This window comes from Telopea speciosissima, chromosome 9, assembly GCF_018873765.1.
Source record: "Telopea speciosissima isolate NSW1024214 ecotype Mountain lineage chromosome 9, Tspe_v1, whole genome shotgun sequence".
NCBI lineage: Eukaryota > Viridiplantae > Streptophyta > Magnoliopsida > Proteales > Proteaceae > Telopea > Telopea speciosissima.
In genome coordinates, this window is record NC_057924.1 from 17396476 (window position 1) to 17410806 (window position 14331).

At 40.3% G+C, this 14331-nt stretch overlaps 1 protein-coding gene across 1 annotated transcript; it reads right to left on the bottom strand.

The window, feature by feature from the left end:
• Window positions 1–407: 407 nt before the first annotated feature.
• Window positions 408–1010, bottom strand: LOC122640831 (protein DMP4-like). The gene has a single exon (XM_043834078.1). It carries the CDS (start codon window positions 1008–1010, stop codon window positions 408–410), a length of 603 nt encoding a protein of 200 aa, XP_043690013.1.
• Window positions 1011–14331: the final 13321 nt, after the last annotated feature.

The window sequence follows — 14331 nt, forward strand, 5'->3', positions numbered from 1 at the left end:
CAAGCACAATGATGGCATCTGTGAAGGAATTCCTTTTCACCATGGCTTAAGGAAAACTTGTTTCCTAACTTATATAAAGGTTATGTTGTAATTACAAAGAAAGATCAAGGGTTATGCGTCAAACAAACACTTATATTTGAGTGTTTAGAACTTTGAGGGCCCAAAACCATTAAAGAACCAGAACTGAACCATCCGATTTTCAATTTAACAAAAAAGAAAAAAAAAAGATAATGAGACCTTAACTCACATTCTTTTGAATTATGAAGATAGATATAAATGAGGTGAATATAGAAAGATAAGAAAAAAGAACAAAAAACTTTTGCAATCCAGATCCTCTATTGCCAAGCTGTCCGGCAGTCCAGACACATTGAGGCGTGCAGTGACCGTCTTGCCCTTGCCCAAATGCCTTAGCGAGAAGAGAGAGGGAAGCCAATTCCATGACGAGTAGTAGGAAATGTGACAAAAAATACGCTACCAATGACACCAATCCCAACTGGCAAAGCTGTGAGGAGTTCCATAGTCTCCTCTGATGGTGTTGGGTAGAAACAATTCACCACATTCTGATCAAATAGTGTAATAGCAGCAAAAACCAGAGTTGACATGAAAGCATGTAAGAAATCAATGAACTTAAGTTGATATTCTGAAGCATCCTCAGGAGGAACTGTGATAGAATCATCGATGATCCATAATCCTCTTAAGGTTGCTATTCCATAATGGACTACTCCTTTATCATCTCTGAAACTATCTGTAAAGGATAATAGAAAGCATAACAGACCACAAAAGATCACAAGGCCTGCTGTCATGGATCGGCTGGCAACATCACAGTCACCTTTGTCACTGAAGATTGGAGATAGAAGTTGGAATACAAACACTGTCCCTGTAGGGAGGAGATTGGCTAAATTGGATACACTTTGAAATGTTAAGCTTATGGCCTTCAGTAGAAGCTTAGTCCGATCAGGGTCCGGTGTTGAACGTCGCCGGAGGAGTGGCCGACGTTGATGTTCATCCATGATCAATTTGGAGCTTGGTTTTCACAATTCTTTTGGGAGGCAGAGGTAAAGGGCTTGAGATGTATTAGTAATGGGGAGAAGAGAAGAGAAGCTCAAACCATTTTTGTGTTTTTGTTTTTTTTTTTTTTTTTTTTTTGGTAAACAGAAATGTTCAAAGCACGGCAACATTGTTTTTCTTAATTCCTGAGCTGAGCTCATGCCATGAGTTGTTACTTAACAAGCAATTTAACACAAAATGACTTTATTACTTCACTTAAGACTTATTTAATGTACTTTGATTTGCCTTGCAACAGTTTTAAGTTTCGTCTTATTGTTTTTTTTTTTTTTTTTTGGTTAAAAGGGAGCTTATATATTAGAAAGGGAAAAAGTTCTTTGTCGGGGAGTGTGGCCTATGCCAGCACTCCCATGAGTCTATCTCTCTCATTCCCATGTGAAAAGACACCTCTGCCCCCTTGTTTTAAGGAGGAGAGAGATAGACACATGGGAGTGCTGGCGTAGGCCGCACTCCCGTACAGAAAACTGCTCCCCTATCAGAAATTACCATAAAAAGATTATATTCTTGGGTACTTCTTCCCCTTAGCATCATTTTGCAATAAAAGAGAAAGTATCGTGGGGAGGGAGTCAACACAAAGCGAGACCTCCTGCGAGGAGTGCAAAAGACTGGCCAAAAAATCTACACAATTATTTCTACGTACACGTGTTTCTAAAATGCCAAAGAAAGCCAAGCGATTGCTAGTTACCCAGTCCAAGACTGCTCTATGTTTACCAGGGGCATTCATCCCCCTGGTATTCCACGCCCCAAACTTCATCATGAGGGCTGTGGAGAAGAGGAGCATCGCAACGGAGCGCCCCGGCTCGGACTCCGATCCCGTTCTCTAAGAGGGGAGGTAGCAGCCAGACCCTCCACCGCACATTCAGATGATTCCACTTGCTCCAAAGGTGCAAACCGATTAGGTTGAGTGGGAACATCCACATGAACCTGATTACCACCAACCTTAATCTTTGATGCAACAACATTTCCATTCATACTAACAACACAATCAGACTGGGAGCCCTTTGGCAAAGCCAGTGGCTTTTCAGAAGTAACAACCACCATATCATCAGATTTCTTACCCAATTTTAGTACAGACCCTGAACCAAGGGCCAAACCCGAGTCAAGAGATGGGCCACAGCCTAGAGAACTTTGACCATCAGAAACCATCTTCATCTTAAATGGCTGGGTGGTTACCACTACAGTTGATGATATGGCATTTGCACGGCCATTCAAAGGCAATTTAGGAGAAAAAGTCTCCACAATTGGTTTTGTAACCGTTGGTACTTTGGCACCACGTGGTAGAGAAACAACCGCCCCAAGCAACGATCCTGGTGCAGTCTTCTCCATCGCTGCAGGCGACTTAGAACCACCACCGCTGGCAAGCACCGTCTGAGTTTCAACATTACCTGTAAGACCAGTAACATCCAGTGGACGCTTTCCACGTGAAAGCCACCGGCTTGGAGTGATCCAAGGATCTTCAACTTGCATCGCATCTCCATTAGAACGCTCTTCTGAAACATTACGAGCAATAGCAGCAACAGTACAATCCTTATCAACATGGCCAAAAACACTACAAACCGAGCACAAAGGAGGGTGCCAATCATAATTAACGGACTGTTCAATGATAGTGCCATCATCCAACGCTATAGGAATAGTGGATGGCAAACCATCTACAGCTTTAAACGAGACACACAGCCGGGCAAAAGATATTCGTTCACGTAGCATTGTCCTACTGTCCACACAAATTGGGTGTCCTAAGACACTTGTTATTCTTCCCAATGACTGTGAACCCCTGAAGATTAAGGCCATAGAACCTAACGCACAAAGGCAACTCAGTCTCTTCCCTCTTGGTGAGTGAAACGTCAGGGGACCATGGCCGCAGTACCAATGGTCGTGAACCAAGGCTCCAAGGCCCCTCATCCAAAATTTGGTGACTAAGACCAACACCCTGAAAATCGAAAATAAGATCCCACTCTCAAGACCAAAGACTTCCACCGCACCCACATGACTCCATTTTTCATTAACAAAACGCTTCATAGATGTGAAGGTTGGCTTGGGGCCAAAAACGTAACCAACCAAAGCCGATTCCCATTGATCTTTCTCATCTGCCAAGTCATCCACAGTGCATTGTCCTACCTTCTTTCCATTGACAATTGCAGGTTCTACATAAGGCAATTCACTTCCTCCAACCTTAACTTTCTCACTGGGGAATAAACTTGCCCACGTACGTTGTCTAGGATTACGCTGCCCATTGCCCACTGAAGCAACAGGCGAAGACCTAGTGTTGTGGGCCACCGACAGTGAGACTCCGACGGCCATGAACAAAATCGAAAACATAAACCACTAACAGTTACAGAAGACTATTCGCAAACAGTTGCAGAGCACTATTCACATTTTAATTTTCGAAGCATCTTATTGTTATTATTAAGTAAGCTTGTGTGTCCATTTGCATCTCATTAGCTTTAATCTTTCCAAACACTGGTCTAGATTGTGATGGTAATCTCCTTGTCCCTTAACCCTTGCATTGCTTCATAAATAAGTTATTATGTTCTTTGGATTATCTGGATTGAATTATTTTAAAGAACTTCGATCTTAGAGAATAATATTTTTTTTTTGGCAAAAAGAATGGCCTATGCCAGTACTCCCATGAGTCTCTCTTTCCTCCTCATATGAAAAAACACATTGGCCCCCTTTTTTGAGGAGGAGAGAGATAGAAACTTGGGATTGTTGGCGTAGGCCACACACCCGACAGAAACTAGTTCACATTTTGTTTGGGAAGGATAGGGTATGCTAGCGGTATGCCATATGCTAGCACAATACGTGTCTATCTCTCTCTTCCACCCTTTGAAATGACTCCCTTACCCCTCAAAGGGAGGAAAAGAGAGATAACCAAATAGGGTGCTAGCATATGGTATACCGCTAGCATACTTAGCCTTTTCCCATTTTTTTTAAGGAAGTTGCATTATTTCCTATACTTTTTTATTTTTCTTAAGACAGCGACGAGGTTTCATGGTGTATATTATTGTACATACATCACATGCTACATGCCTTACTTCATAACCACGATTGGTGATAAACTAATAATCAAAAGAAAGAGAAGTTTATAAAATTCTCTTCCCTTCATATTATTCCTATGTTTATTTGCTATAGGAGATCCTTTTGTTCTTTATTATTATTCTTTTTTCTGGGCTAGTGACTTCTTACCATCTTCAAAATGTCTTAAAATTATGGGAAGCAGTTTTCTGTATGGGAGTGTGGCCTACACTAGCACTCCTATGTGTCTATCTCTCTCCTCCTTAAAATAAAAGGGTAGAGGTGTCTTTTCACATAGGGAGGAGAAAGATAGACTCATGGGAGTGTTGGCGTAGGCCACACTCCCGGACAGAGAACTTTTTCCCTGAAATTATTAACAAATCTCAACACCACACAATCACCAACTAAAGATAGGTTATGAATTTGTTTTCACAATCTTTTGAGTTATTTATTATGGACCTGGTACAAGATAAATTAAGACACAAGCAAACCTCAATCCTAATGGAGATTTTGTGATAATATCTACAGTCCTGGCATCCTCATCCAAAAATCAAAATGGCAGAGTGATCATCGAGCAACTCTTTATGGAAGAAGCTCGCTCATATAAAATTGCACATTAATCCTTTGAGTCGATTTAAGCAAACAAACCAATTCCCAGATTCTTAGATCGATTGTTTCAGATCTAAGAGAGAACTGCTAAAACTTTTGGGACTGCAAGTACCGCTCATGAGAGGGAATAGCAAATAAAAACTCAAATAATGGAAAAAAATAGAAGAAGATCAGGTAGCCATGATATCCTAGTCGCCCATCAACAGAAGGGAAGGATTTGCCCATCAAATCCATTGAGGGCCCTTTCTCTATTCCAAAACTATAAAACCATTATTCCATTTCTCAAGCAATTGATTTTTTATTTGTTTGTGTCTGAGGCCCCTATTCAAAAGCACAACAGGTTGTTCATGATGTTATTTTCAGAGAAGTTCAAAATGGAATTGCTTTGTTTATTGCTTGTATGAAAGGTGTTTGATGAAATGTGTTAGTATGTATGTACCACCTCGTGCCTACGAATGGTATACATTATTGTGATGCACTAATTATTTCACCAGCATTAGAAAATCAAGAATAGATTTTAGTTAGACATGTGCCAAACAACATTCCCATTCTATGTGAGGAATGCATTCTCCATCTTGAGAATGAGAATGTGTATTCTAAGAATGGGAATGCATATATACCAAACACAATCTTAAATTTAATTGGTTAGAATTTGTAACCTAAAGGGTGTAGCTCAATTGGCAAGGGTGTTAGGAATTAATAACGTAACAGAACAACAATTTATAAACAAAAAACGAAACAGGAGATTTTTTTTTTTTGTGAGAAGGAGAACTGCTTCTATTTATGTATACTTAAGTATATCTCTCTGTATAGGTATACACATTCACAAATTCACAATCCGTAACAAGAAAAAACCTCTCTCAACCTCTCTCATCGACAAATCCCATCTTCTCTCATTGACGAATCCCCTCAAACAACAGAAACAAACTACTCTCCGTTAACCATAAGAACAGTGAGTTCCAGTTTACCCTTTTCAATTTTCATGCTAAATTCATCCAATTTGAACACATTTTCTGGAATTTCTGGCAATGTTGCTAGATTCACCTTTAGTTATGATGGTAGTATTGCCTTTGATAGTAACATTGATGTCATCCTTACATAAACCTGGCATGGGGATAAATAGAGTTAATTGTCCTTAAATTTAATTAGCTTGAATTTGTAACCCCAAGGATGTAGCTCAATTGTCAAGGGTGTTAGGAATTAATAACGCAACAGAATAATAATTTGTAAAAAAAAAATGAAACAGGAATTTTTTTTTTTTTTGAAAATAAGAACTGCTTTTATTTATGTATACTTAAATATACCTCTTTGTGTAGGTATACACATTCACAAATTTACAATCTCTAACAAGAAAAACCTCTCTCATTGACAAATCCCCTCAAACAATAAAAACAAACTACTCTCCGTTAACCATAGGAATAGTGAGTTCCAGTATACCCTTTTCAACTTTCACACTAAATTTATCCAATTTGAACACATTTTCTAGAAAGCAGATGGTAGACTCATATTTTCTAGCAATGTTGCCAGATTCACCTTCAGCCATGAAGGTAGTATTGCCTTTGACAGTAACATTGATGTCGTCCTTACATAAACCTGGCATGGGGATAAACAGAGTTATCCCCTTCCCCGTAACCTTAATGGGACTGTAAATCTCCAAAAACGTCTTTATTGTCATGATTTTCACTTTAATCACTTTGGTAGTCGGGTCCTTGGTCGAATTAAAAAGGTGAAATAAATCCGCCATCCCATCAGAATACCATTCAGGATTATAATTGGCTGCCCAATCAGAGCGGCTCCCTTCAGTGGCGGAGGGAGGACTCTCTAGATTAGTGCTTGGTACTAGGCCGATCACATTATTGTGATCACCACTAGAGAATAACCTAGCACCAGACGTTATTGGGATGATCATATTAGAGTGACCATCGATCCTCTTGGCCTAGAGGGTAATACAGATGCTAATGGGATGATCATATCAGAGTGACCATAGATCCTCCTAGCCCCAGAGGCCAATGGGAAATGACCGAGCACAAACAAATGACCTGGACAATCATATCAGAGTGACCATCGATCCTCCTAGCCCCAGAGGCTAATGGGAAATGATCGAGCACAGGCAAATGACCTGGGATGATCATATCAAAGTGACCAACGATCCTCCTAGCCCCAAAGGGCAAAACTCTCAGGGAAAACTGTGTCAAAATCATTTGAAGAAATGTAAAACGTTAAAGAAAAAAGAGATAACACACACACAGAACACAGATTTACGTGGTTCACCCAAGATCGGTTACATCCACGGCCGAGTGATAACCAGAGCTTCCCCTATTCCGATGAAGAAATTACAAACCCCAAACGCATCCCCTTACAAGATAACCCCTATATATAGCATCTTGGCAGTACAATATAGAAAAATCATAATCTCCGAAAATACAAAATTGCCTCCAATATAAATGGCTCCCAAAAATATTTGGGTCAGCCCCCCGATATTGGGGAAGAATCATTAGTACTTCATAGATTAAGTTGAGTTCAGACTTCATCAATAACAAATGAAGCATGCATAAATCGACAAGCATCTTGAATTCGACTCTCTTTACCTCTTTGGGCTAACCCCACGACTTCTATGGTTCTCATAGGATCCAGAACTGACTTGGTGCTCATATGTAGGGACATATGCATGTGCATGAGGGAATAGAGGGGCAGAAGGTCTAAACACCCTTTTTTGAAAAAAGGAATCGATCTTAAAAAATCAAATATCTTTATTGATAGCCCTGAACACCCTTTTTTTAAAAAAGGAATCGATCTTAAAAAATCAAATATCTTTATTGATAGCCTCTTCCATCCATGGCACTTGTGGCTTGTTGTAGAACATGGACTGATTGATTTAGTTTTACAAGCCCTAGTTATAGCAATGGAAAATATAACTATTGGAAGAATAATCCCATATCTGTTATCCTTTAGATCTTCTGTCTCCTCATTTATCTATGAGTCCTTCCATCCGAAAGTTTGAGTTTGGGTTGAAAACTTTACACTACCCATGGCTTAAACTCCGAAATTTGATCCCAGATCTATCTCGACTGACTCCAATTGAGATCGGCATGCATTGGCCTAAATCGGTCCAATTTTGGATTTCCCCACCCTTGTCGGCCACAGTCCCTCACCCTCCATGCCCATGTTGCAACACTTGCTGCGCCCTGACCCTACTCCCTACAACTACCCTAGCAATATGTCTTCTACCCTTTTTAATCATCTACCGTGTATGTACTAGAAAAAAGTCGCCTAGTGGGAGTTCACCTCTCACACAAAACACTGTATGATGATGTTGAGGGTTCGGATATTCAAGACGGTGGTGGCATTGTTGTTGGAAGTTGGATTGTTGTACTTGATGTTGGTGGCGAATGTGTTGTCCATGGAGGGGTCAAGGGTGGGTAGAGGCACTTGGTGGAGGAGGGGCAGTGGTCGATGCCAATCGTATGGCCATTGGAGAGTAAAATGACTTCGATGATATCAAATTACTTAAGGGACAATTTCTTAGATCTACTAGATAAGAAAGGAAATTACAAGATAAGTAGGTTTCAAATTTGTTTTACATCCAATTTCTGGAAATCCAAGTTCCTCTCCCATGTAGGTAAAGAAGTTTTATTAAAGTCGATTGTTTTTTCAATGTCAAATTATGCTTTTATGTATTTCAAGTTACCGGTTTCTTATCATAAGCATCTACATCAAATTGCATCCAATTTATTTTGGGGAGAAAAGAATTGTAAGTTAAAGATGCATTGGATTTCTTGGGACCGTCTATGACAGTCGAAAGAGAAAGGTGGACTGGGGTTTTGAGATCCTTCTTGTCATAATAGAGCATTACTGCCTAAAATTATTTGGCGTCTTTGGTCAGATGAGACTAGTTTAATGGCCAGTTTTTTAAGTCCATTTGTTATCTACATACAAATTTGCTTCAGGAAAAAGAAAGGAACCAACCAAGGTGGGGCTGGAAGAGTATTTTGGAGGGTTTGGATGTGCTCAAAAGAGGGCTATGTTGGTGCATAGGAGATGGTGCTTTTCTTGACATTTGGAATGATGTCTGGATCCCTACAAATAAGGGTTTTAAGGTCAGTACTCCATGCCCAATGTCTCCTACTATTCGCAAAGTGGTTGATTTCATTGACCAGGATAACATGACATGGAATACCGATCTATTGCACTATTTATTTTCTTCATTTGATGTGGATAATATATTGAAGATACAACTACCATTATTTCCTCATGGGGATAAGCTTGAATGGATGGCATCAAAAAATGGTTTCTTTTTTTTGTTAAGAGTGCCTATAATCTTGTTGCATCCAATTTATCCAATGAGAGATCATTTGCAGATTCAACATCAAAGACGCATTCATGGTCGGATGCTTTGGAGGATGTTTGGAAGAAAATTTGGAGCACAAACACTACCAAAGATCCAGTGTTTCTTGTGGAGATCGTGTGCCACAAGAGTGGCAATAGCTAATGCTCTTCGTCATCGTCGTATTAATGTAGACAATGGCTGTATACGTTGTGGGAAGAGCGAAACAATTTCACATATATTGTTGGGTTCTGACTTCGCTCGGGCTACATGGTTTGGGAGTGCTTTGGGGATTTCCCTTCCACCAGGAGATGAACCAACACTATGGCAATGGATCAAAGGATGGGATTTTGTTTCTCAAGAAAAGAGAGTTCGTTGGGATTCTTGCCATGCATCTTTCATCTATTGGATGCTATGGAAAGCCCGAAATGATCAAGTTTTTGGTCGTCGAAATTGGTCGCCTGAAGAGATAATAGAAGCTTCCTTCTTGGCTTTCCAAGAATTTTGGAATTCCTTTCCTTCCCCAGGATCCCCAGGATCACAGCAACAACCTCAATCCTTACAGCCTTTGATTGTTTTGAGATGGTTTGCCCCTGCACCAGGTATGGTTAAAATAATTGTGATGCAAGTCTGATCCCCAACACATCAATTGGAGGTTTAGGTGTAATTTGTCGGGATTTTAGAGGATATCCTCTCCATACTGTTTCAATTCCAGCAACGTTTTCTGTTGTCGCAGCTGGTGAAGCCATGGCCATCCGCTCATCATTGCTACATGTGCTCTCAGAAGGGCTTGAGAAGGTGGTTGTTGAGTCGGATAGCAAAGACGTGTCTCCTACTTGTAGAAGGGAATTACTTCTTCTCCATGAAGTCTGAGAGCTATATTAGGGGATATCATATTTCTATGAAGTTACTTTGTTAGTTGTATTTTCACTTTTGTTCCAAGGTAGAATAATAGCTTGGCTGACTCTCAAGAAAAGAGGGCCCTATCGGTGACGTGTACGATGGTGTGGCCTATTTCCAATCCATGGTTGCATGATTTGTGTAATACTCAGCCATGAGTTTCTCACGTTATCATTAATAGTATTTTCTTATAAAAAAAATTTGTTTTATATCCACTATTTTTCATTTTGAGAAGATTTAATATGGTCTATGCTAGAAAATGTTCAAACTCACAATCTTGTTAAATGGGCTCTTTACCCTCGTTGTAAACTCTGAGCCCAATATAGCCTAAGCTGCACTTTCCAGGCCTAGGACTAAGTTTGGCCAAGTTGGTCTAAGGCCTCGGTTTGAATCTAGCCTACCCCACTCCATTATATATAATAACTATATATAGGGTAGTTAGCTATATAACAATGGAGGGTGCTGTTTTGGAAAATCACAAGATAAATTTGAGTTATCCATTTTTAAGGTTCTTTTAATATAAAACCATGAGGGGTGGGTCTTGGTGCAACGGTAAAGATGCTCCATTGTGACCAAGTGGTCACGGATTCGAGTTTGAAAACAGCTTCTTTAACTTTCATCTGTGATGCAGGACAACTGGCAGCCTTGGACCGACATCCGTCACTTCTTCGCAGAGGCTGGAGGTGGTGAGGTGATTTTTGCTTAAAGAAACTTTCTTCCTACAACAGAAGCCGTCTCAAACATGCAAAAACTGCACTCTCTCCAATGGCAAGATGGGGGTTATCATCATCAACTTGAAGCTTATCCCAACAACACATTGAGATAATGGAGCTTCATGTAACCATGACATTATTTTAACTGGCTTGAATTTGTAAAGGAATTCAATCTTCACACTTGCATTTAATGACTGGTTTCCTTACATTAAAGCTGCCTTCCTTTTCTGTTTTCAGTTAAGAGGGAGATTGATGGGTTAATAAAATGCATGTCTATACAACTTGCCTGTGGGATGCCCATTTGCAAGGTCAATGAGTTCTGAAAATTTAGGGGACATTTAGAGACTGGATTAAAAAAAAAATTAATAACTGATTAAGAACTATTTTTATAATTTAGTAGATAGACATCTAATGATGTAAACCGATAAAGAATCTTTGGGGATTTGAAGGTTTTTAAATTGAATAGCTAGGAATCAAGTAGCAGGTAGATGGGTTTATTATCCCCTCAACTACTTGGATTTTAAATAATCATTTTCTTAATGAGCTTTAGATGTGGCTGATGTAGCTGAGGTATGTTGTAGATAGTTCTGCATGGTTCCTTGTAAACAATAGAATTATGGGAATAGGTATGTATAACATACATGTTAAGTAAGACACCCTAATATAATGGGGGCATTTAAACTGATATGCTACAAGCTTATGGAGTCAACGACAAGAGCACAGCCCGATCCGGATCCTCTACTTCTGAGCTGCCCCTGCGCCATGCGCCCTAGACTCAGCAAGGCGGTAAGACCGCCTTACCCCAGCTCGGGTAAGGCACTCGGGCAGGGGTAGGGTGGTCTTTTTGCTGTCTCGTTGTATCTGGGACGCACACGGCAGTAGGGGCAGCTCGGCAGTAGAGGACCCTGACGCTCAGCCCCATAGAGTTTTCGGTAAAACAGGTTGACATCGGAATAATTAACGAAAAATATTTTCTATAGTTGCATATTTCTGATGTTCGCAAGTTGATACTGAAAGGGGGTGAACCAGTGTCTCAAAATTTCTTCAAAAATTATTCCTAACACTGCATGCAAACACTCCCTCGATATTCCAACACTTATGGCACTGTCTACCAAGGTGACTTTCCTTGAGTTCCTAAATATGGTTATGTACTTTAGCAATTTGGCTCTCTTCCAACCGTGGCGGGAGCTAGAGGGTCTAGCCCAGCAAAACATAAGGGGTTTTGGTCATTTCATAGGTTGGACCCAAGTGGCCCCCTCTGTGAAATGACCATACCCCCTCTTTTGGCTAGGCTGGACCCTCCAGCTCCCACCACGGCTGGGGGAGAGTCAGATCCATACTTTAGAGGGCTCTGCTTCATTCTCATTGCCAATGTTTCCTTATCCAAATCAGAATGGACAAATGCAATGTGTAATGCACAGTGGATTGGATTGGAGAATAAAATGTGATATCAGATTCAAAAATATCATTTTCTTTTAATTAGTGAATGGAATATGGCTTATATATGAAACCCCATTATTTACATAGAAAATATGAAAAATAAATTAAAATGAGAGAAGTTGGTTGGTCGGTGGTGCAAAATCAAATCTTTTTGCACGGCAGCAAGTCAGCAACCCACCAATCATTACTTCCTATTGCTACGTACCCCTATTTTGATTGTCTAAAACTACCCTTAAAGTCACAAAGGTGGCTGATAAGGATTAGGGGTGTCAATGGACGGGGCTCGGCCGGGTTAGGCCATATTCCTAGCCCAACCTGATCCTGCTAAGGCCAAGCGTATCCTCAACCCGGCCCGAAGCTGGTAGGGTTTTCCCAAGCCCAGCCCAACTCTGTTTGGCTTTGATTGACCTTGCATTTACATGGTTGATGGTCCATTGAGTAGTGGTATTAACAAAGCCCATCACAGCCCACTTTGGTACACTATTAAGTCCACTTATTATATCCACCATTTTGATACATTATTAAGCCCACTTTTTATATCCACCTTATTGATACACTATTAAGCCTACTTAATAAAGCCCATCACAGTCCATACATATATATACATAAGACAGGGTCGGGTTGGCCCTGCCAGGGCTAGGAAAACACTAAATTCAGCCTGACCCTGGTAGGAACACAAGCCCGGCCCAGACCTCTCCGAACTTAGGGAGGGTTGAGGCAGGCTCGGGCTTGTGGGGTTTTTTTGACACCTCTAATAAGGATGCCAATCAGTACGATATATGGTATTCGGTATGGTTTTGATACAATACATTGCATATATACTCCATATCGATATCGTACCAAATACCGATTCAGTATAGGTATCTTATACTGATACCATACTGAATCAATTCGGTATATGTATTTGATATAGTATCAATACAGTATGGTGTATTTTCAACATTATGTCCATATCGATACCGTACTAAATACCGACTCAATACAAGTATCTCGTACTGATACCATACCAAATTTATTCGGTACAGATAATTCGATACGAAAACGGTATCGATATACAATACACGATACACATTGACACCCTTAGTAGCTAATCACCATAGTCGTGCCTAGGGGTGTCAATCGGTCGGTTTGGTCCGGTTTTTTTTATTTCGATGTGGATTTTAGGGAAATCGAACCGATAAGGAATTTTCGATTTCGGTGTGGTTTGGTTTCGTGTTGGTTTCGATTTATGATAATGGGTTGATAGCGGTTTGGATTCCATTTAGTATCGGGGTTTTTTTTTTTAACGGGTTGTGTTCGGTTTGTGCCTTTATTCTGTTTCTCTTTTCAATTACATTAAATGACTGTACAGAATATCATGTATAATTGTAAGAGAGAAGAGATAACTACAAGGATGCATGCACTAGCATACGCTATGCAACTAGACATGGAACTCAATTTCTAATTAGGGGGGAAGCGGAGGGAAAGAAGATAGTCAAGTTGTGTGGTTGTTTCGCCCAGACACAAGAAAGGCGAACAGAATGCCCCAACCCTTGTGAAATGAAAAAATCCAGAGTCCTGTAAAGATGCGCGCGTTGGTGCAAGGGACACCTATCCTGGTAATGACTCCTTCCAAAAAATAAAACATAAATAGCACCCGGCATTGCCTAGCCTTGAAATGTGAAAAATGAGGGAAGGATACCAAACCAAACATGTGCAATGAAACGCTTACGAGTTACGACTCAAAGTCTGGACTGGTCGATCTGATCTGATCTGATCTGGTCGGGTCTGGGCTGGTCTGGTCTGTTCAGAGAGAAATCAAGTTGACCATGTACACATGGCGCGAAGGACCCAGAAGACTTCTACGCACGTGGTATGAACCAGACTTTTTACTTAATTGGGGTTGGGGTGGGGGTGGGGGTGGGGTTGGGGAGACGTTGGGGCACTTAATTACAATAACTGCCCCTAGTCCTCTTCCAAATTCCAATGTTCTCTACTCAACTAACTAAGTGGTGTCTCCTCTTTCTAACTCTTGTTGTACGTAGTAGAGCTTATAAATAAATATAAAACTACCCAGTGGATACAGCAAGAATACTTATAATATCTTCTTCTTCTTCTTCTTCTTCTTGATTTGTTCGCTCACCCTCCCTCAACATCTTTCCTCTTATTTATCTTTTTTCTCTATTTTTATCTCTCAGTATCTAACTGATCTCTATCTTTTTTTCTTCTTCTTCAACTTTGAATTGAACTGCGCTGGAAAACGATGGAAGTTAGTGATCTCCACAAATT

Bases quoted from the DNA above. Each gene is read 5' to 3' on its own strand.
- LOC122640831 (XM_043834078.1), bottom strand. From the start codon at position 1,010: ATGGATGAACATCAACGTCGGCCACTCCTCCGGCGACGTTCAACACCG.